At 45.5% G+C, this 23,995-nt stretch overlaps 1 protein-coding gene and 1 long non-coding RNA gene across 3 annotated transcripts in view; both read right to left on the reverse strand.

The window, feature by feature from the left end:
- Nucleotides 1-9,170, reverse strand: part of COL23A1 (collagen type XXIII alpha 1 chain) — a 302,293-nt gene extending 293,123 nt beyond the window's left edge. Inside the window, exon 1 of the mRNA XM_078067628.1 lies at nucleotides 8,438-9,170. Coding sequence (XP_077923754.1) covers nucleotides 8,438-8,719 — 282 coding nt within the window. The 5' untranslated portion in view covers nucleotides 8,720-9,170. The remainder of the gene's footprint in view (nucleotides 1-8,437) is intronic.
- On the reverse strand, nucleotides 190-8,253 carry LOC144381154 (uncharacterized). 2 transcript variants are annotated; one of them, XR_013445868.1, is made up of 4 exons: nucleotides 7,812-8,253; nucleotides 3,066-7,125; nucleotides 1,842-2,003; nucleotides 190-833 (listed from the first exon to the last, which is right to left on the reverse strand). It is a non-coding gene; the product is annotated as an uncharacterized LOC144381154 (long non-coding RNA). The 2 variants fall into 2 exon arrangements; XR_013445867.1 differs by having other exon boundaries at nucleotides 3,066-8,253.
- Nucleotides 9,171-23,995: the final 14,825 nt, after the last annotated feature.

Consider the following 23,995-nt stretch of genomic DNA (forward strand, 5'->3'; position numbering starts at 1 on the left):
AAGCTGAAAATACCCATTTGAAAGCGCTTCCCCCCACAACCCTGATTTTGCGGCTACATCAAAAAAATAAAGATTTTCTCATTTACCAATGTGACTTGAAGCAGATGTGTGTGAGGCCTCTAATCCATCAGGTTAATCATGAGCATTTGGGGGGTGTTCGTGCCATGTTGTGTAACCGCAAGAACAGACTTATTATTTAAAGCGAATTTATTAGGTGTTCGGGTGCCCTTTCACAATGAAAAATCCATCTAATAATTTTTGTGAATACTTAGGTTTTTATTTTGGTCATAAACATGAATTTGTGTGTGTTTAAATGAAAAAAATCTCATTCCGCTGAAATGAGAAACTGGGGGGAAAATGGACTTATGAAGCCAATTCAGCCCTTGCTTTTCCTCAGTGACCAAGCAGTCCCACTTCCCATCACTGACGCGGACACTGGACCTGGGTTAATACCATTTCCACTTCTGTGTAGCCTCCGGGGACTGGTGGAATCCCAGCGTTAAAGGGACCATGGAGCCTCCTCTCCAATGTAAACAAGCATATACATGCGCCTTCTGGATGCACCCAAAGAAAGCCTTCCACTAGGAACAGCCATGAGCGGGACGTGGATGACATCTGGGGCACTTTGGGCCATCGGCTTGTTTAATCCCCACGGAAACCTCATGAGGCACGTATTATAATCCCCATTTAACAGCCGGGCAGGGGCGCCTGGGGGGCTCAGTCGGTGGAGCGTCTGATTCTTGGTTTCAGCTCAGGTCCTGATCTCGGGGTCCTGGGATCGAGCCCCACGTCGAGCTCTGTGCTCAGTGCACAGTCTGCTTGTCCTCCTCCCTCTCTCAAAGAAATAAATAAAATATTAAAAAAAAAACACACACACACAAAACAGATGGGCAAAACAGAGGTTTGGAAAAGCAGTCATTTACCCGAAGTGACACAGCTGGGAGATGGCAGAGCTGGGATATGAACTCGGATCTGCTTAAAGCTAAAGTGCTCCCTGCCATCCACACGTCTGCCCCCTATGGAGGGTGTCCACACTGGCAGGAAAGGCTGCTGCCCTGGGCTCGATGACTGCTTTCCGCAGCTGTGAGGCTGAGGGAAAGGGCTCAGGACCAGGAGTCAGGTTGCTGGGGTTCAGACAATCACCGCTACCTGGGGCCAGTCATTGCCCCTTCTGCCCAGGGTGAACCCTACAAGAGAGGCACTCCATCGCCTCCAGGAGCACACTGACACCCCTTCCTTTAAAACTACATCTGCAAATTTGTTTTTTCTCTCAAGGATTCGTGCTTCGTCCTGAAATCTATTTCTGGACATGATGAAGCGATGTCTTCCAAGGGCCTGTGTCAATTAAAGATTAATCCTGATCCAACACATGGGAGAAAACTGAATGAGGAAGGAGCTGGAGGTTGTGTGTGGCCTCCAGAGAGCACTCCCAAAACCAAATTACATTTGTTCGCGGACTTGGAAAGACGTCATGGGAGCACAGTGGGCGCGATGCCTGGCACTTCCAAAAAGCTATTCCAGAAAGGGGTCGGTGGCACCAAAGCAAAACAGGAGCCTGAAATCACTGCGATGAATCGTCAGTGTTTCTGGATCTTGTTTTAAGGCTTTCTTTGTTATCAGTTGCCTTTTGCTTTCAACAACAACAAATCCAACTGAAATTAAAAATCCAACCAAAAGACAGACGGACTCCACGCTGTCCATCAGAAAACGTGACTTCACAAGGGTACAGTTTTGGAATACCACAGGCGGATAAACGAGCCTGGCCTGGACAAACCTGGATATTTTAAAAAGGAAACAAAAAACAAAGCCCTAAAGATGTTCCTCTTTAGGCAGTTACTTACATCCTAGAGAATAACAGAAGGAAGACACTTGCCCCAGGATGCCACTGGCTGCGCCATTTTCTGTGTCAACAAAAATGTGGAGGAGGCCTAGATTCTGGGTGGACAGAAAGACGCGGATTCCATTGATGGGGTCAGATGCAGCTGTGAAAGACTGTGCAGCCCCTGGAAAAACATTTTTGATGTAAGGTCGGAATGCACACACGCAAGCTATACGTGGTGCACGCTCTGTGGTTAGCATTGGGTGGGTGTAAATCTGTCCGAGGATTAAGGACTGGACGAGATTATGCAAAATGTTAAATAGTCCTTGTTTTAGGGTGGTGGGGTTATCAATAACATGAATCATGTTAAAGCAACATACACTTTGGGGTTTTTTGTTGTTTTGTTTTTAAGAAAAGGAGGAAAGGGAAGGGTAGCCAAACTGGCATGCTATTGCCCAACACTGGGTCTAACATCCTGGATAAGGAGGTGGCCACAGCTCAGCAGCAGTGGGAGCTGGAGAGCTGGCGAGCACGGCAAGGGGCAAAGACAAAAGGGTCTGCACCTAATCCCGCAAAGAGCAGGTTTGGAAGAATGCCATTTTCCAGCAACACCTACCAATGCCTCATGGTCGGGGATAGAATTAATTAGGGGAAAGGGAGAAACGTGTAGAAATCTGGTAGAGGATACGGCTTCTCTGAAGGTATAGGATTATACCAAAACCCTGTGGGGCCCTGAAGGTGAAGGGCAGGGGATCCAGTGCCCAGAGCTCACCCCTGTGTTGAAACCTAATCTCCAGTGTGATGGTATTAGCAGGTGGGGACTTTGGGAGGTGAGGAGGAAACGAGTGTGGAGCCTCATGATGGGATTAGTGCCCTAACTTGGGGCTCAAACTCACAACCCTGAGATCAAGACCTGAGCTGAGATCAAGAGTGGGATGCTTAACTGATGGAGCCACCCAGGTGCCCCAATAAATTCTCTTTCTAATTAAAGCCAGTCCAAGCTGGGGTCCCATCACATTGCTATTTGAAGGTGCAAGAGTCCAAGGACATGTAGAAAGGCTGAATCTAATGAGATGATGCTCCTGAGGGTACAGGGGACATCTTGCTCTGGGGACCATGGTTATAATTGCACACGCTCTGGAAGGGAATCTGGGGGCCATGGTGACATATGGCTGCTGAGAAAAGCCACAGAGACCCATGGCTGGGTGTAAGGGAGGACAAAGAGGAGAGCTGTCTGGGCACATACCTAATGGGTACAGGGCTCCATACAGCAGTCTGGGTGTAGTGATCTTGTCCTCGGAGTGGCTGAGCCAGTTTCTCCAGCCTCACCAGCCTCCTCCACCTACTGCAGGGTGACATAGGTATTCCCACTTCCCCACTATGGGGTCCACTGAAGGGTCCACTGAAGCATCCACTGAAGGGTTAAAGACCATAAACTGCCAAGAATGGCGTTGTGCCAGAGAGAATCCCCGAACGCACCAACCTTGCCTTTGACTCTGGCTGGGGGCAGAGCTGGAATCAGGACCCCAAAGGAAACAGAAATTTTGTGGCTGAGGAATGTTCCCAAAGCGGATGTGGGTATGAAAACTGTGGTAGGCCAGTGGATGACCACCCCCCCAGCACATCCCCATCCTCCTCTGGGGTCACCTTCTACAGGCCCCACCTGACACTGCTGTTGTTCCCCAAAACATTCCCAGTCCTCCTCCTAACAGAGCTGCCATTCTCTTCCAGTGGCAACATGCCCGGCCCCAGGGGAGAAATCAAGATTGGTCCAAGCCTCCTATGGCAAGCCCGTTACCCTTGCCAGTGACAGGATGATGGCAATCGTGGGCGCTGGCTCTGCTCGGCGGCCATACGGGGAGTCTTCTGAGAGGTGCTGGGAGCCTCCCCCCCTCTGACTCAAACAAAAGAGAAAGCCTCTTGAGAAGAGGACTCTTTCTCCTGCCCCCTTCCCTTCTACCTCGGTTACTCTTGTGTGAAGATATGAGCTCGGAGCTGCAGCAGCCGTCTTGACACCATGAGGAAAAGCCCAGAGAATGGCAGACACTGACCCAGACCCACCAGTGGCCAACTCACTGAACTAACTCAGAACTGCCGACTAACTTCCAGGCTCCTCTGGTTACACAAGATAATTCAATGACTGTATTGTTGAAGGCACCACGCTCGGCTATTCCGCTACTCACCATCAAAAGCACACTTACTGACCAATGCCTTCCTCTATATTATTGTATTTGCTTGTCCCTGCACAGGTAGTTGTGAACTGCACATTAGGAAAGAGGTTGAAGAGGTTAGATGACACAGCTAGTAAATGGTAGGACCGGAGCCCTTCTCTGCCTGCTGGGATAAATTCACTCAGTTCATGGACGACCCAACCTCAGGAGCCATGCCGCAAACCTTCGAAACCAGTATGTAAAGGTCCCATTCAAACATTTCCAAAATACGTTTGCAAAAGAAATGCCCTGACAGTTGGCTTGTTCTAAACATGCTGCTACCTTTTTTTAAAAAAAATTTTTTAAAGAATTCTTTTTTTTTTTTAAGATTTTATTTATTTATTTGACAGAGAGAGACAGTGAGAGAGGGAACACAAGCAGGAGGAGTGGGAGAGGGAGAAGCAGGCTCCCCACGGAGCAGGGAGCCTGATGCGGGGCTCGATCCCAGGACCCCGGGATCATGACCTGAGCCGAAGGCAGACGCTTAACGACTGAGCCACCCAGGTGCCCCATGCTGCTAATTTTTAAAGATTTATTTATTTAAGAGAGAAAGAGAAAGAAAGGATGAGTGTGAGCGGGGGAGGGGCAGAGGGAGAGGGACAGGCAGACTCTCTGCTGAGTGCCGAGCCCGATGTGGGGCTCAGTCTCACGACCCTGAGATCATGACCTGAGCCGAAACCAAGAGTCCGTTGCTCAGCCGACTGAGCCACCCACACACTGCTATGTTTTAATACTCTGGTTTCTCTTCAGATTGCATAAATCTTTCACCTTTTCCTAAACATGTTGCTATTTTATAAAGCTCTCCCAAATTGCTTCCCCACCAAAAAATTAAAAAAAAAAAAAAAAGAAGAAGAAGGAAAAAATAAAGGGAGAAAGTAAGCATGCAGGAAGTCACCAGAAAGAAACTTTTTGGTCTGGGAGCCAGGAAATGTCAAGGAAACAAATGGAGCTACGATTGACCCTCCCATCTCCTGTTGAGCCATGGGATTCAAAAACTGGCTCTTTATTAACATGTTCTCCATAGGGCAGTCCTGACAAGTGGCAGGCCACCGCAGAGGCTGAGAAAGCTGGATGTGATTCTGGGTTTTACAGTAATTTAACCAATACATATAGTAGTTGATGGTAGGGGAGGAAATTGAATTTTACCCTGAGTCTCTGAGTTTTTCTTGTTTTCAAACTGATTGGTCTGGACAATGGAAGACCAGGAGCCAAAATAAATCCATTGTAAGCTGGAAATGCTCTCCTCTGAATACAGCTAAATATTTCTTTAATCCTTGCATTAAATTTGTTACTGGAGTATGAAAGCTATTTTATTTACTCTAAAATTTAAGCTGTTGTAATACTGTAATTATAGATGTAATGAGTGGGGGGTTGATTACTTCGGCAACCTATCTAAGGCACCTTAAAAGCATAATATCAGATGTTTGTTGTGCATTTATATTTTCGGGTCATAATGAAGATACTATCGTTAACGACTTTTTTATGTTATGAAAACCATTTCTTTCATTTTTGGATCATGGGAAGGGTCTTTAGTAATCCCAAGTTAGCATGAATATTCCTTTTTTGGAGTTTCTGGATCTACATTATCAGGCACATCAGCCAGTCCCCCCCAAAAACTTATGTCACACTTCTGTTCCCAAGGGAACAAAGACATCGGGTCCCTTATTAACAGTGGCTTTTGTTGGCTTATTTTGTAATGTTTTTCTCTGACATTAAAGTTGTGTGTGGTTGGCAAGGATTTCTCTTCCTCAATTTGGATGTGGTTTCTGCCTCTGAAACTCGGAAAACAAGCTTGTTGATAAAGGACAAGCTGAAGGCACCCTCGCATGCGTAACTACTTCAGCCACAGACTCAAAAGACGCTTCCCTGAAAACAAATCGGAGCTGAAAACCATGTTCAAGTTCAAATGTTCTTCCCTTCAGAGATTTTCAGCTCAGTATTTATTTGTCCTTCCTATGTAATGGTTCAAAAAAAAGTATCTTCACATCCATTTAAAGCCAATTCCCTGGGCACCTGGGTGGCTCAGTTGGGTAAGCATCTGCTTTTGGCTCAGGTCATGATCCCAGGGTCAAGGGATTGAGCCTCCTGTTCTCGAGTCCTCTGGCTCCCTGCTCAGCGGGAAGCCTGCTTCTTCCTATCCCTCTGCCCCTCCCCCTGCTTGGGCTCTCTCTCTGTCAAATAAATAAAATCTTAAAAAAAAAAAGGAGATAAAGCCAATTACCAACTCCTTGAGGTGCACCTCCCACACCCTCCCCCTCCCACCTCAGCCAGGGGCTTACATGTCCCATCCAGGGACATTAGTGAGAAGAACAGCTTGTTGCAGGAACAGACAGACTAGACCGGTGCCCTGGGAGAAAGACGGCTTCTCACAGGGGACCCCAAACAGCCAGAAGTTCAACTCCAAGTGCATTAAACCACGGCATCTCTGACATTCCACCCTCCAATCTGTGCTCCAAGCGCATACGCTCTTCAACTAACTAAACCCAACTAAGCCAAGTTTAGTTAGCTGGTAGTACAACCTGCCCATGGACACACGTCCTGTGCTCACGCCAGCCTGCGGAATGCTGCAGTGAATTTCAAGTGGAAATCCCTGGATGTGAAATTTGCCCTTGGCCTTTCTAACCGAGAGCAGAGAGACTGGGACGGAGACAGAGACATGAAGTCCCACCCAGGTAAAATCAGTGTCGCAGGAGGGGGGCAGAATGAAGCCACTGCAGTCTCTCCCCTCAGATCCTTAAGCCTCAAGGTCCAAGACTTGCGAATCCACCCTTTTCAGCAGGGGCTGCTTTGCCAGGGCATCCGCCCTGGCCCCACCACCATTAACCTGGACACAATTGGCAAATTCCTTGTAAAAATGTTTTACTGGGATTTCTGATTCACTCGGTCCGGGCTTGCGGTTTATTTTTACTAAGAGGGGCCTCCTCTTGGAAAGAACGGCTCCAGTTATTGCAGTAACAGAAATGTTACTGGGCCTCCATAAATCAATTCAACACCCTGGTCTCTAGGGATTTGCCAAAAGATAATGGGCTGCAATTATGGAAGCTTCAGCACCAGTCGCCAGCGGGGCTCCGGGGAGATTTCCGAAGTCTGTGGGCACTTTGAAGACGAAAAGAAGGAAATCAATTCACGAAGCAGCAATTCTGCCCCAAACCACGCTGCTGGAGGAGAGGTAACGCTGGCTTCAATTAAAGTCATAAGGAACAGGTACCCGGGATTAGAAGGTGTGGCACAATCCTCTCCCATTCCCTCAGAGATTCCAAAGGCACTCAACCATGGATACACAGGGTGATACATGAATAAAGATCACAGCTTGCACAGCTGAGGGGAAACGGTTAGTAACAGGCTTGGCCTACCTCTCCTCTACCTTGAAACCCTGGCGCTTTTCCTGCTACAATTGAGGATGCGCCTCTGGGCAGGATACTTGGGATCTGCTTTTCCCAGGAGGAAGAGGGTGGCAAGGGAGGTGAGCACAACCAGGAGACCCCCTGGCCAGTCCACCTGCCTGTCTCACTTCTAAGGGGAGGGGCACTGCCGCACAAAACATGGAGGTTTTCATTGAACATGATGGATGGGTGAGGGTTTTGCAGCTCCAAAGGTGGCGTCTGCTTTGAAGACACACAACCGCAGCCCTAGTAGAAGTGTCACAGCGTCTCATATGGCACTTCCAACGAGCCCATGAAAATTCAGCATGTATCTGCATCGCTTGAAACCAGAATTGGGCTTTTTTTTTTTTTTCTTCCCGTCATCCTACCAGGTTTCGTAGGCACTGGGTGCGCACTCACCTCCAAGAGCCCCAGAACACAGCATTTCCAGGATGGAGCTGGTCGGAAACAAGCCTTTCCGGAGGGAGGTGGACAGGGAAGGTGGGGCTGACCGGGTCCCTGCAAGGGCCCTGGCCGTCAGGTCCGTCCGAGGCTTCCCTCCGCCCTGGCCGCCGGCCTGCTGGGGAGCCCGCTCTTCTCCAGGTACACCAGCACGGGGCACAGTGGTTGCGAGGCTACCGGGGGCGAGTCACCCACACGACTCTTCCCACACGAGCCTGGTCATTCGTCCGGCGGCACCGAGGAGCCAGGCGCTCAGCGCCGGCGGGAGGCGACCGGTCGGAGCGCGCACCCCCGTGGAGACTCGCCCCCAGGTCTGTCACAGTTTCTAAGTCCGTAGGCTTTCCTCTCCCTCCCCTCTGCTCGTTCCCGAAACGGCACTTCCAGCTCGCGTTTCCCGCGGCCGCTGTGCCCTGGAACGCGAGAGACGGCAGGACCCCCCCCCCCCGCGCCGCCCCCCCGGGGACCCGCACCCGCAGCCTTCCCCTCGACGCGCAGGCCCCGGCGACCCCTCCTCGGAGACTCAGCCGCACAGCCCGCGCCCCCCGCGCACAGCCCCTGCCCCCGGCCGCCCCCGCGCCCCTCACCTCGCGCAGCAGGCGCTCCAGGTGCGGCTCGGCCCAGGCGGCTAGGGCGCCCGGCGGTCCCGCGCGCCGCAGCAGCTCCCGCTCCTCCTCGAGCGCCGCCACCCGGCCCTGCAGTGCGGCCGCCTGGGCGCCCAGCAGCAGGCAGGCGGCCGCTGAGCCCACGGAGAGCAGCAGGCACAACGCGCTCACCGCCCAGGCCACGGCCGCCGTCGCGGGGCGCCCCCCGCCGCCCGCCCGGCCGTCCTTCCGCGCGTCGCCGCCGGCGCGGTGGCCCGGGCTCATGGCGCGCGGGTTGCGCGTGGGTCTCCCAGGGGGGCGGTGCGGAGCCGCGGGCGCGGGCTGGCGCGCGGGGAGCCGGCGGCAGAGCCCGAGGCACGAGGTCGGCGGGGCGCGGGGCTTGGCCTCCGGGCAGCAGCGGAGCGCGGCGCACGCCCCCCTCTCCGCCGCCAGCTTCTCCACAGCGGCCACTTTGGGCAGTTTCCTCTATGCAAATAGACCCTGCCAGAAAAGGAGCGGGGACCCACCCAGGGGAGGAGCGGCCCGGCCGGCCCCGCGCGGCGAGGGGCGGGGGACGGAAGGGAGCTGGCTCCTCCGAGGCCCCCCACAACCCCCGCGCGCGCGCCTGGCCGACCCCTGGCCCGGCGCGGACCTCCGCCTCACCTGTCCCCGGCGCCGGGCTGCACCTCACTGCCGCGCGCGCACCTCCGCCGCTTCCCAGGCCCAGGTCCCCTGCGGTCCCGAGAGGACTGCGGTGCGCCCGGACCCTCGGCGCCTTTTGCAGCCCACCTCTGGCTGGAGCATCATCCGTGCCTGGGGGAAATGCACTTGTGAATTCACCTTCCCGACCCCCCCCCCCCTTTTTTAAGTTCAGAACTTCAAACCCCGTGGAAAACTTAGTGAGTCCAGCCTGGATGGTGCCCTGGCGCCGCTCGGTGGCTGAAAGCGATCTCTGCGCACTCGCGCTTGGAGACGCAGTCTGGGTTGTGATCTCGCCAAGCGGAAAGATGCCTCTTAGAATCTTAGGGCTCTCACCATTTATTAGGTGCTAGACATGTGGTGCTGGGAGCAGAAATTGTAGGACCTCGCCGCTGATCTAGAGAGGGTTTGCATTTGAGAAAATCGAGACTATCACAAATAGAAAAGATGGGGGGAGAGAGCTCCAACTTTTGTTCAGATGATGGCTTAATTCCGCAGTGGAAGCCCAGTTCGGCCAACAGTAATAATCCAGTATGCACCGCATTGAGCCTATCCCGCGGTCCTGCTGCAGACTTAGATCACAGGGTTCAGGTAGGAAAGCCTGAATGTAGAATGAAGAGGCCCTCACGGTCTTTCCAAGAAAAGGAAGAAAGGCTGGAAGTCAGGCAGGGTCTCTGCGTGGTCACACATTCATTCCTACCAGGTGTATTTATATCCTAAAACGGGTCTCACCATAACGCTTCCACTAAAGCCTGTAATATTCAAATAAAATCACAAACTAACTGCTCGCTTGGATCTTTGTGATTTGGGCAACTCCAAAACCTTTTTTTTTTTTTTTAGAAAAAGACCTGTTACATCTTCCTTCTCGCTCTCTGGATATCTGGATTATTCATTTCGGTGGCTAGATTACTCATCTCTGAAAACTGTTGAGGACCTCCAGCTGACATGTCCCTCCTTACTCCCTTAATCCAGAGGGGAAAACCACCTCTGGGATTGGAATAAAACAAGTGATTGGCGTCTTACCTCTGCAACTTTGTAGCTGTGACCTTCCTTAGGTAAATTGGGCTTATGGTTAGGTGATTATACAGAGATAGATCTTGGGGCTATGCTAAAATCCGGCATGTGCCCAATAAATAGTCTGAAAAGTACTTGCTAAGCAAACTAGATTGTCTACTCAGGAAGAGGCCAACGCCAGATTATAGGTTGGGACTTCAGTCTTACTACAGACACATGGGCTAATTGCCCATCACCTGTGTTAATGTTACTGCATGTCCCCATGTTTGTAGCAGCATTATCTACAATAGCCAAATTATGGAGGCAGCCCAAGTGTCCATCGACTGTTGAATGGATAAGGAAGAGGATATATATATATATATATATATATATATATATATATATATATGATAGAATATTACTCAGCCACAAAAAAGAATGATATCTTGCCATTTGCAATGACATGGATGGAGCTAGAGAGTGTTATGCTGAGCGAAATAAGTCAGAGAAAGACAAATACCATATGATTTCATTCATATGTGGAACTTAAGAAACAAAACAAATGATCATAGGGGATAAAAAGAGAGAGAGAAATGAAGCAAGAAACAGACTCTTAACTATAGAGAACAAACTGATGGTTACTAGAGGGGAGGTGGGTAGGGGGGATGGAGGAAACAGGTGATGGGGATTAAGGAGAGCACTTGTGATGAGCACCGGGTGATGTATGGAAGTGTTGAATCACTATACTGTATACCTGAAACTAATATAACACTGTGTGATAACTAACTGGAATTTAAATGAAAACTTAAAAAAAAAAGCCAAGCTCATTGATCCGTTAGGCCTTTGCCCTCGCCTACTACCTCACTATCTGGAACATTCTGCTCTCAGATCTTTGAACAGCAAGTTCTTTCTTCAGGTCAAGGTCCCCAGGTTCTCAAACCTCACTGGCTCTGAAGGACCTTCCCAGGCTGCCTAACCTAAGGCATCTCTGAGCCCACCGGCCCCCTCCAAAGGATTACTCAGGGGATCAGGCCACTTATCACTGTTTGAAGTTACCTTTTCATTAGCAAGACCTTTGTCTTGTTCACCACTGTTTTCTCAAAAAACAGAACAGGATCTGACACATGGCTGATGCTCAGTAAATATTTGTCAAATGAATTAAGGCAAGGTGAAAATAGGTTTACTGCCTGCAGCTTTAAAAGCCAAGGAAGAAAATACTCTATCTTGTTTTTGTCAGTTGGGGTTCTAGAAGGAACAGATCACCTCCTCAGGCCTGAATGTAAAGACTCTTTACAAAGGGGGCCAGCTGAAGGGAAGCCAACAGGGGATGCTGAAGAAGCCCCCTGGGGTAGCAACAGTGGGGAGCATTACCATTCCAGCTGAAGGGGTGAGGAGAAGGAGCTGTTGGGGGGACCCTATGAATGCTCAGAGCTATAAAAAGGTCTGAACAAGAGAAGCTGTGGACTTCAGTTAAGGGACACCATGAGTTGGAAAGTGGGAGTTGGGTGGGGGAGATAATTTTATCTCCTCCTGCTCTCTGATCTGCTGGGTCTCCCCCCTCCCGCTGACCAAACCCACAGGGCAGGGAGCCCAGATGATGCAGTGTAAGAGGTGAGCCTGCTAAAGACAGAGAGTCAGAGAGATTAAGAGCAGCTCTATAGAGGGAAAAAAGAGAGAGAGAGAGAGAAAATCTCCACCACATTACCTAACACGCATATAGCACTTAGCAAGCTCAATACAGCTACGGCTGCATCTGAATGGCTAAACTGTCAGCAACAGGTACTAATCCTCAGGGAGCCCAATTGGCCACTTGGTGGCAAATCAACTACTTTGGATTCCCTCCAACCCAGAAAGGCCAGCACTTTGTCCCTCATGGGGATAGCTAGCTATTCCAGGTATGGGCTGGTCTTTCCCATCTGTAGAGCCTCAGTCCGTACCGTTGTCCTGACAGACAGCCCAATCCATAGGTATGGAATCCCACACAACATAGCATCTGAGCAAGGGACCCACTTGACAGTGACTGTGGAATCCATGGGTCGGATTACATCCTGCACCAGCCAGAAGCAGCCAGGCTCACAGGACACTGGAACTGCCTTCCGAAGGCACGGGTGAAGAACCAACTCATATAGTATTCAGAGGCAAAATACAGGTGCAATAAAGGTGCCCTTTTATCCACGGCAGGGGTGGGGGGTGTAAATTCCAAGACCCTCAGGGGATTCCTGACACTGCAGATCGTACCAAACCCCATATATATTATATTTTTCTCCTATATAGACATTCCTGTGATAAACTTTAATTTATAAATTAGGCACAGTAAGGGATTAACAATAAAAAATAGAACAATTATAACAATATCTTGTAATAAAATTTATGTGAATGTGGTCTCTCTCAAAATATTACACTGTGTTCACCCCTTTTTTTTTTCTTTTTTTGGTGGTGATGTGAGGTGATAAAATGCTTTTGCGCTGAGAGGAAGTGAGGTGAATGATGTCGGCGTAGTGACGTAGCGTTACTATTGACCTTGCGATGATACATCAGGAGGATCATCTTCTTCCAGACCGTGGTTGACCGTGGATCACTGAAACCCCAGAACGTGAAACCGTGGATAAGGGAGGGCTCCTGTACTCTAAAAGCCTGCAGGGCCACCTTTCTGGTCGTGGTATATGATGCTGTGTTCCCAATAAAACATGGGTGTAGGAACCAAGGAGTAGAAGCGAGAGTAGCCCCACGCACCATCACCCCCCATGACTCACTGGGGGATTTTGTACTTGCTGTCCTCACAACTGTGGGTCCTGCAGGGCTGGAGATGCTAGTTCTCAAAGGGGTTATACTCTCTCCAGGGGATGCAGCAGGGGTCCATTCGACTATAAGCTATGGCTGCCACCCAGGGCACTTTGAGCTCTGTGTCCAGGGACCTGAAGTCAGAGAGTCACCATTTTGGTGGGGGTGACTGATCCTAATCAGCAGGAGGAGATAGGGCTGCTTTTATACAGTGGGAGCAGGGAGAAATATGCCAGGCACCTGGTGATACTCCTTTGCCCCTTGTAACTGTGAACAGCAGTGTGCAGGAACCCAGCCTGATGACTGACAAAGGCGCAGACTCTCCAGAATAAAAGGGACATTATAAAATATTTTATTAAAAAAAAGAGATTGTTTGGGTCAGATAGGGTTGATAACCATTGCAAAAGATCATAAGTAATGTTGATCGTGAAAAAGTTCAAATATGGGGCGCCTGGGTGGCTCAGTGGATTAAGCATCTGCCTTCAGCTCAGGTCATGATCCCAGGGTCCTGCGATCATCCAGCTCCCTGCTCAGTGGGGAGCCTGCTTCTCCCTCTCCCTCTGCCCCTCCCCCTGCTTGTGCACTCTCTCTCTCTCTCAAATAAATAAATAAAATCATAAAAAAAATAAAAAGCTCAAATATGTTCAAAATGCTCTGTTTAAGAAAGCAAGGGTACTTACTCATTTTTGTTTAATTACTAGTAAAAATGTTTTAAATTAAACTATACAGCTTAATGGGCTAAGCTTCAATTACCTGAGGAAGTTGTTGCATAGAAAAAGTGGTGTGATACAGTGGAGAAAACACCAGGTCTTGACGTTAACACCTGGATTCTAGTCCCAGCTCCACTGATACCTCCCAGCTACTTTCTATTTTGGACCCGCAGTTTTCCCGTTTATAAGATGGAGATACTGACAGAGACTAGATTTCCTCTGCCTGAAACAACTAGGAAGTGAGGCAAACTATATGAATTGGCAGTTGTCAAGACACTGGACACCAGGCAGTGAAGGCCAGCCATCCTTGGACGATGGGACTGCCCCATTTATTTTACTGTCAGGAGATGTTTTCAGGTCACGGTGCAGGGAGAGGGACCCGGGCAGAGCCACCCTGCGGTGAAGAGAGAGAGAGAGTGTTACAAGTCCAAGAAAGCCAAGGCGGTTAGAATTTGCAGGCTAGAAGAGTGGAGAGAGAGACCATCATCACATTTTCAAGGAAACTACCTGAGGTCGAGGAAGAACCACACAAAAGAACCAGGAAGGAAAAGCTGATCATTCACAGGGCATTGGATAGAGTAAGAGATTTTGCCTCGGTAGTAGGGAAAAAAAACCAAACAAACCCAGCCCTACACCAAATGCTACTCTGGTCCTTCCTAACCAAGCTTAAATCTCAAACCTAAAACGATCAAGCTGATTCAAGCAACTTAATCATGTCTCATAACAAAGCTCAATTACATAGGAAAATAAAAATATCCGGTATCCAACGAGGTAAAACGAAAAGGTAAAATTACCAGGCATGCAAATCAGCAAGAAAATATGGCCCATAGTAGAAGAAAAAGCAATCAGTCAAAACTGCTGCCAAAATGAGATAGAATTAGCAGACAAGGATATCAAAAGTTCTAATTTTATTCCATAGACTCAAGGAACAAAGAAGAAAGAATGAATATGTTAAGTAGAGACGTGGAAAGTTGGATTGCTTTTTTAAGAACTAAAGCAAAAATCTAGAGATTAAAATGAGAGTGTTTGATATGAAAAATCCAGCGGATGGGATGAAAGGCAGATCAGACACTGCAGAAGATTAAGGAACTTGAAAATAGAGCTATAGAAACTATCCAAAATGAAACAGAGGTGAAAAGATTGCGGGGGAAATGAGCAGAGCATCAGCAAGCTCTGGGACAGTTTCAAGTAAGTAACTGGAGTCCCCAGGGGAGAGGACCAAAAAAATTTTTGAATAATCAATGGCTGAAAAACAATTATAAATATGATAAAAACTATAAACTCACAGATCCAAGAATTTTAAGGAACCCAAGCATAAAGATCGTAAAGACAACCACACCACCAAGCACATCATAATCAAATTGCTTAAAAGGAATGGTAAAGAAAAAAACCTTAAAAACAACCAAACAAAAAGACATGTACAGAGGAATCAGCACAACAGTAAACTTTCCACTGGAAACAGTGCAACCCAGAATAGAGGGAAACAGTATCTTTTGTCAAGCCAGAATTCTATACCCAATGCAAGTATCTTTCAAAAACCAAAGTCTCAACAAACACTTTGATCCAAAAGCTAAAAGGATGTATTACCAGTCAGCCCACAATAAAAATAAATGTTAAAGGAAGAAATTCAAGCGGAAGGAAAAGCCATAACAGATGGAAATATGGGTTTACATAAGGGATTGAAAACCTCTGGAAATGGTGACTCTGTGGGTAAATATAAGAAGTCTTATTTAAATCTCTTTAAAAGATAATTGAGGTCTTAAAACAAAAATAACAGTGTACTGTGGGGTTGTAGCATATGGCTAGTAAAATGTGTGATGACAAGAGTACAAAGCTCAGGAAGGGAGAAATGGTAATTTACTGTTAGAAGATCCTTTTGCTCAGGGTCGTGAGTTCAAGCCCCGTGTTGGGCTCCACGCTGGGCGTGGAGTCTACTTTAAAATATATATATATATATGTGTGTGTGTGTGTGTGTGTGTGATCCTTTTGCTATATAAGTGAACTAGCATAATGTTACTTAAAGGCAAATTGTGATAAGGATGCATACTACAAACTCTAAAGCAATTGCTAAACACAACCCCTCCGCACACACACACACAGGGAGAATTGTAGGTAATAAGCCACCAACAAGGGGAGCCTGAGTGGCTCAGTCTGTTAAGCTGCTGACTCTTGATTTTGGCTCAGGTCATGATCTCAGGGTGGTAAGATTGAGTTCCAAGTCAGACTCTGCACTGGGCGTGGAGTCTGCTTGAGATTCTCTCTCTCCCTCTGCCCCTCCCCCGCTCATGTGCATGATCTGTCTCTCAAATAAATAAAATCTTAAAAAAAAATATAGGGAATAAATTAAGAAATTATGAAAATAATAACTACCATTCACTAGAACTTTATGTAAATTATTCCATTTAATCCGCACAATCACCCTTGGGAAGTTAGGTATTAGCACCCAGTTCACAGATGAGACTACAGAGGATATGTACCTTGCTCACCTATCTGAGTAATTCCAGGGTATGAATCCAGTGTGACTCTGCAGAAAAGCATTGCCACACTGACCAGATTATTCTAACATGTGCAGTTGTGAGACACACAAAGTAAGGTCAATGTTTCTGAAGCAATTTTAAAAATATAAAAAAGAAATAGTAAGATCTTTTAAAATTAAATTCCTCTACCAATGACATAGGCCTGTTCTTGTTATTCATTCAAAATTGTACCTGCCCATGTTGTCTTTAGTGAAGAGTAAATCCAGCAGCTTTAAAAAGCACTGGATTTTGTGGGGGGCGCCTGGGTGGCTCAGTCATTAAGCATCTGCCTTCGGCTCAGGTCATGGTCCCAGGGTCCTGGGATGGAGCCCCGTGTCGGGCTCCCTGTTCCGCGGGAAGCCTGCTTCTCCCTCTCCCCCTCGGCCTGCTTGTGTTCCTTCTCTTGCTCTTTCTCTGTCAAATAAATAAAATATTAAAAAAAAAAATAAAAGCAGTGGATTTTTATAACTTTAAAAAAACACATAAATTTCATTTATATTTCTAATTGGAAACATTTTAAGTCATGGGGTGGGGGAGGGGCATGGGACTGCCCCCAAATCTACAATTAATCTTTAATTCATCTCATTACATGTAACTACCATTAATAGTATCTGAAAGAACTAAGTCTGTGAGGTGCCTGTCTCAAAGGATATTTTCAGGTGGTTTCAAGTCTTCATAATTAAATCTATGTCTGTCTTGTGTAGATGTATAATTTCCCCCCAAAATTGCAAAGTTTAAACCAAACTAAAACAAGGAAAGGAGTGAATATCAGAAAATATATCTGAAGAGTAGACATTCTTGATTGGTAAAAACAAACAAATTTCTTTGAAAATCCTATTCTCCATGACATTTCAGTGAAATGTCACAATAAAAACTACAAATTTAGGGGATCAAAAATAGACTCCTTTATTTATTTATTTATTTTTTAAAGAATTTATTTATTTGACACACAAAGACAGACAGCTAGAGAGGAAACACAAGCAGGGAGAGTGGGAGAGGGAGAAGCAGGCTCCCAGCTGAGCAAGGAGCCCGATGCGGGGCTCGATCCCGCATATTTTTAATTTAATTTTTTTTTGAGAGAGAGAGTGAGCACGAGCAGGGGAGAGGGGCAGAGGCAGAGGGAGAAGCAGACTCCCCGTTGTACAGGGAGCCCGATGCGGGGCTCCATCCCAGGACCCCAGGACCATGACCTGAGCCGAAGGCAGAAGCTTAACGACTGAGCCACCCAGGCGCCCCAGAATCCTTTTTTAAAAAAAGATTTATTTATTTGAGAGAGAGTGGGGGAGGGGTGGAGGGGGAGAGGGAGAAAGAGAATCCAAGCAGACTCCCCACAGAGAGCGTAGTCTGACATGGGGCTCGATCTCACAACCCTGAGAACACAATCTGAGCTGAAATCAAGAGTCAGACGCTTAACTGACTAGACCACCCAGGCAACCCCCAAAATAAAATTCTTGATAGTTTAGTAATTTCTCATGCCATAAAGAGGAAAAATTAACTTTGTTAGAAAATTTTAAAGTCATCTGGGTTAAAACATTTACAGAAAACAAAGTAACTTCTTTTTATTACTGGGACACTAAATGCCAGGTAATCTGCTACATTTTAATCACCTGATAGCATAGATATTAACCCTAAGAAATTCCAAGTAACATAGTAAAATTACTTCAAATCATTTGCTCCCCAAACCCAGAGAAGATGGGGGACTGACCTTGGAACCATGCCGGTAAGAAGTCTGAACTCTTTCAATTCACTGAACTCTTACCCCAAGGAATTAGCTGATAGGTGAGAAATAAAAGACACAAAGGGCTGGAAGCTTCTTTACATTATGGCATTTCAACCTGGAGGCTTGATTAGAGCTAGGTTTTTGTTTTAAGGCCATGATACCTCACAGGTTCTGTGTATTTCCTATTTGAGTCACCCTGGAAGCACATCAGCACGTCATCTCATTGTCAGTCTGAGGTTCAGATTGATACCTGAGTTCACATGCTATCAACCCTCCATTATAAAGTTCTCCACCAGTTTTTCATCCGATGGTTTTAACCTCCACTGATGATTGCTGCCTGGATCCATTATTTCATTAACAGTTGCAACATAGTGCCTTTCTAACATCCCTTCTGTGTTTAGAAGGAATTCTATTTCAAAAAATTCCTTTCGGGGTGCCTGGGTGGCTTAGTTGGTTAAGTGTCTGCCTTCGGCTCCCGTTATGATCTCAGGGTCCTGGGATCAAGTCCCGCATTGGACTCCCTGTTCAGTGGGGAGCCTGCTTCTCCCTCTCCCTCTGCCCCTCCCCCCTGCTTGTGCTCTCTCTCTCTCTCAAATAAATAAAAATAAATTTAAAAATTCCCTTCATTAACTATAAGTTTACAGAGTCAGTGGGGACTAGAGAAATGGACTACTCTGGTGAAATACTGAATATGGGAAATTCTTTAAAGACAAATGAGCCAGTTTCATTAGCAAAGAAACAGAATTGGGGGGGGTGGGCAAAAGGTATACACCATGATTCTAAGGGACCTAAGACATATTAGCAGTTTGTGGATGCTGAAATGGGTCCTGATTCAAAGCAACCAACTATAAAATGACATTTTCTTAAGACAGACTTTAAAAATAGACTCAATATCAGATAAGGAATTATTTTGTTAGGTATGATAATGGTAGGGTATCTTTAAAAACTCATCTGTTAAAAGGTATACAGAAATAATATGGGTGAAATATGGTATCTGGCATTTGTATACAATAGGAAAATAGGTTGAGGAAGAGACGAAACAATTTGCAAAGTGTTTTGAAGCTAGGCTCTAAGTACTTAGAGGTTCATTATTCTTTTGTATTATATATATATTTTTAAGATTTTGTTTATTTGACCAATTGAGAGAGAGAAAGAGGGAGAGTACACAACTGGGGGAGGGGCAGAGGGAGAGGGCGAAGCAGACTTCCCGATGAACAAGAAGCCTGATGCGGGACTTGATCCCAGGACCCTGAGATCATGACAGGAGCCAAAAGCAGACATTTGACTGAGCCACCCAGGTGCCCCATTGCATTATATTTTTAAAAATTAATTACCAATATAGAACTAGTCATCTTCCCCATATGACTCAAATTAAGTGTATTCACATCACCTAAATCCCAAGTCTGGATTGACCAAATTGTAAAACTAACCTATCTTTGACTTTACATTCCCTCTATCTAAAAAAATAAAACAAAACCAAGTCACCAACCAAACTAAACTGTAGCTTAAGGATTTAGCTGGAGATGGCAACCTCTTAAAAATGGTAAAATGATCAACTCTTTTAAGAATTAAAATTGTTGGGCACTTGGGTGGCTCAGTTGGTTAAGTGACTGCCTTCGGCTCAGGTCATGATCCTCAAGTCCCGGGATCAAGTCCCACATCGGGCTCCCTGCTCAGCAGGTAGTCTACTTCTCCCTCTGACCCTCTTCCCTCTCGTGCTCTCTATCTCTCATTCTCTCTCTCTCAAATAAGTAAATAAAATCTTAAAAAAGAAAATTGTTTTGACCTATTTATTTGCAAACATTCAATCTATTAAGCCAAAAATTATTGACACCGCTCTTGGTACTATAATTCGAAATGAATCCTTCTGACCATACTTGAAAATGCAGTTTGTTAAGAATTACTAGATGTTTCCATTTAAATTATTTTATCTGCATCAAGTTTTGTGGGAATCCCAAACTTCAAATTGGGGAGGATTTAAAAACTCAGTGCACCTTCCTAAGTTTGTCTTCATTCATTTCCTCATGTCAAGATAAGTTTTAGGTACTGATATGTGCCTACCTGCTGAAAACACAATTTTAAATTCAAATGACCATACAATTTTAACCATTTTGATGGTTGAAGCTACATATCAACTATAGTAAAGAAAAATGTGAAGATGGAATCTAAGTAATAAAACTTTCTATTAACCATTACTTTCCATTTCAGCACAGCTCATTTCACAGTAGTGAACAAGAATCAAACTGATGGGAGTTTTGGACTCATTGAAGTGTGCTTTCACAGAAAGCTGGAATCTAGGAAACCTGAGGGTACGTCACAGCTCAGCCACAACTGAGAGACTTGGCCAAATCCTTTCCAGTTTCCGTAGCATCTAGCTCTTCAAGATTACTCAGAGGAATAGCTTTCAATTTTACGAAATGTAAGACTTCACAGGGTAATTTGCTGCCAAGTAATAGTGGTTGTCAATTTTATTTATCTGCTCTGAACATTCTGATGAATGAGTGGATGAATGAGAACACCCGAGAAATAAGCAGGAGCTGAAAACATTGCAAACCACCTATTTAGCTGCACTTTAAAAAATGCCTCATAAAAACCAAGCTTTCAAAATGGACTAGACTGAAATGTAAGAACTGAGTCCATAAATTTCCTAGAAGTAAACACAGGCAGTCCTTGCTTATCCATCTGGGTGATGATTTTGTGGATCTGACGCTAGAAGCAAAGGCAACAAAACCAATAATAAACAAGTGGGACTTCATCAAACTTTTACCTCTGCACAGCAACGGGCATCATCAACAAAATGTAAAGGCAAACTAGTGAATGAGAGAAAATATTTGCCAATCGTGTATAGGATGAGGGGTTAATATCCAGTATGTGAAAAACTCCCACAACTCAAAGGAAACAATCTCATTAAATGGGCATGACCTGAATAGACATTTTTCCCAAGAAGACATCCAGATGGCCAACAGACACCTGAAAAAATGCTCAACATTACCCATCATCAGGGAAGTGCAAATCAAACCCACAGTATCACCTCACATCTGTTAGAATGGCTGGTACCAAAGAAAGAAGCAAATGTTGGCTAGTAAGTGGAAAAAAGGGAATACTTGGGCGCTGTTGGTGGGAATATAAGTTGGTGTGGCCACTCTGGAAAACAGTATGGAGGTTCCTCAAATAATTAAAATAGAGCTACCCTATGATCCGGTGATTCCACCTTTGAGTTATTTGTCCAAGGAAAAAGAAAACACCAACTGAAAAGACGTATGCACCTCCATGCTCACTGCAGCATTATTTATGATAGCCAAGATAAGGAAACAACCTAAGTGTCTGTCAATGGGTGAGTGGATAAAGAAAACATGATACACGTGTGCGTGCTTTATCAGCCATTAAAAAAGAATGGTGATGGGTATTGAGGAGGGCACGTTCTGCATGGAGCACTGGGTGTTATGCACAAACAATGAATCATGGAACACTATATCTAAAACTAATGATGTAATGTATGGGGATTAACATAACAATAAAAAATTAAAAAAAAAAAGAAGTTATAACATAAAAAAAAAAAAAAGAATGCATCTTGCTGTTGCAAACAACATGGTTGGACCTTGAGGCATTATGCTAGTAAGTCAGAGAAAAATGCTATATGATCTCACCTGTGGAATCTAAAACAAAAACCACTACCAAAAAACCAAAACCAAACTCAGACGTTGATGGTGGTTTCAGGGGTGGGGGGAGGAGGTGCCAGGAGGTGGGCAAAATGAGTGAAAGGGGTCAAAAGGTATGACTTCTGGTTATGTCATGGTAACGCGGTGTACAGCATGAGGACTATGGCTAATAATACTGTATTTTTTATATTTGAAAGTTGCTAAGAATAGATCTTAAAAGTTAACACAAGAAAAACATTTTGTGTGGTGTGGATGTTCAGATTTTACAATATATACCAATAATGAATTGTTGTACACCTAAAACTAATGTTAATTATACCTTAATTTAAAAAATTTTAGGGCGTCTGGGTGGCTCAGATGGCTAAGCATCTGCCTTTGGCTCAGGTGATGATCCTAGGGTCCTGGGATCGAGTCCCGCATCAGGCTCCCTGCTCTGCGGGGAGCCTGCTTCTTTCTCTGCCTCTACCGCTCCCCCTGCTTGTGCTCTCTCGCTCTGACTCTCATGAATAAATAAATAAAACATTAAAAAATTTTTTTTAAAAACAAAGGACTTCAATATTTTTTACAAACTATGAGGCATCAGATTAAGAAAAATACCTAATTACAAATGATCTATATTTATTCATTGGCCATTCTAAACCTTTCCTGTGAGTGCTGAAGCTGCGTCACGATCAAGTGAAAATCTGGTGCTTTCAGAAAGAGTTCAGAAGCACAAGGATAAAGCCATAGGACCCTGAGAGCTCACAGAAGGGAAGGTTGGCAGTAAACATTCACATCATGATTGATCCCAGAGGTAACACCCTAATACTAAAACATTTCTTCTTAATTTACTGAGATTTCACTTTATTTTCCAAAATTCTAGGAACTATGCTTAGGAATTAGCCAACACTGTGAAGAATGTAAGTATTTTTGAGAAGAGAAAGGGGGTTAACGATCTTTAATTTCTTAGAAATAGCATGGATATTTCTCTTTCTTCCCACATCCTAAGTTCAGCTACTCCGAGGGAGGGAATTCTTGATGGAGGAGAAATTCAACATTAATTTGGGAACTTGAAGCACTTGTAGGGAAAAGAGCAGAGGCTCGGGTACTACAGAGCCCTGGTAGCACGGAAACGGAGGGAAGGTAAAGGATGGCAGGCACCTTAATCTCCATAGCAACATTGCTAGATCAGGGAGAACCTTCTCATCAAATGCTCCTTTAAAAAAACCTTGTTACACATCCAGCTAATACACACACATGAAAATATGTTCAACATCACTCATCAGAAAAATACAAATCGGAAGCACAAGGAGATACCACCTCACACCTGTCAGAATAGCTAAAATTACAAGAAACGACAGGTGTTGGTGAGGAGGAGGAGAAAGGGGAACTCTCACACTCTCCGGGCGGGGGTAGGGGGGGTGGGTGGGGATGCAAGCTGGTGCAGCCACTCTGGAAAACAGTATGGAGGTTCCTCAAAAAATTAAAAATAGACCTATCCTACAACCCAGCAATTGCACTAACTAGGTATTTACCCAAAGGATACAAAAAACTGATTCAAAGGGATACATGTACCCCAATGTTTATAGCACCATTATCAACAATAGCCAAACCACAGAAAAGAGCCCACATGTCCACCAATTCATGGATAAAGCTGATGTGGTATATGGATACAATGGAGTATTACTCAGCCATCAAAAAGAATGAAATCTTCCCATTTGCAACGACATGGATGGAGCTGGAGTATAATGCTAAACAAAATAAGAGAAAGACAAATACATGGTTTCATTCATACAAGGGATTAGAAACTAAGCAACCGAACATAGGAGGAAGAAGAGAGGCAAACCAAGAAAGACTCTTGATGACAGAGAACACACAGCTGGTTACCAGAGGGGAGGGGAATGGGAGGATTAGGTGGAAAATAGGTGATGGGGGTTAAGGCCACTGATTGTGATGAGCATCTGAGCACTGAGTGTTGTATGAAGTGCTGGACTGATGAAAATTCTACACTTGAAATTAATACTATACTGTATATTAACTGGAATTCAAATAAAAGCTTGGGAGAGAAAAACAAACACCTTGTCACAACTTACAGTTCAACTATTATGAGGGTAGTTACTGTATGTGGCCTGCATCAGAAGCCTGAGATTAATTTCTGCTGTGATTCTGCGGTAGAATTTCAGCTTTCTTAAATTCCTGGTCAACTTCAGGAACAGGAGCCTTGTTATATTGGCAAATGTCTCCTGTGAATAATGCAGGGGACCCAGCCTGGTTTCCCTATTTGTCATACAAGAAAATCCCATATGTTCTATGTTTAAAACACAGACAAACTCAAATCTTTGTGTAAAACACATAAAAATGGCAGTATTTTTGACAAACAAACCTGTATCTGAATAATCAGTTATGGATTCTATAACAAAAAAATATTTCTACCTAGCAGTTCTTGTTTTTTACTAAATTAAGTAACATTTACTTAGTTTCTACTGTGAAGACAGCTAACAGTA

Source organism: Halichoerus grypus, chromosome 2, assembly GCF_964656455.1.
Source record: "Halichoerus grypus chromosome 2, mHalGry1.hap1.1, whole genome shotgun sequence".
In the NCBI taxonomy this organism is placed as follows: domain Eukaryota; kingdom Metazoa; phylum Chordata; class Mammalia; order Carnivora; family Phocidae; genus Halichoerus; species Halichoerus grypus.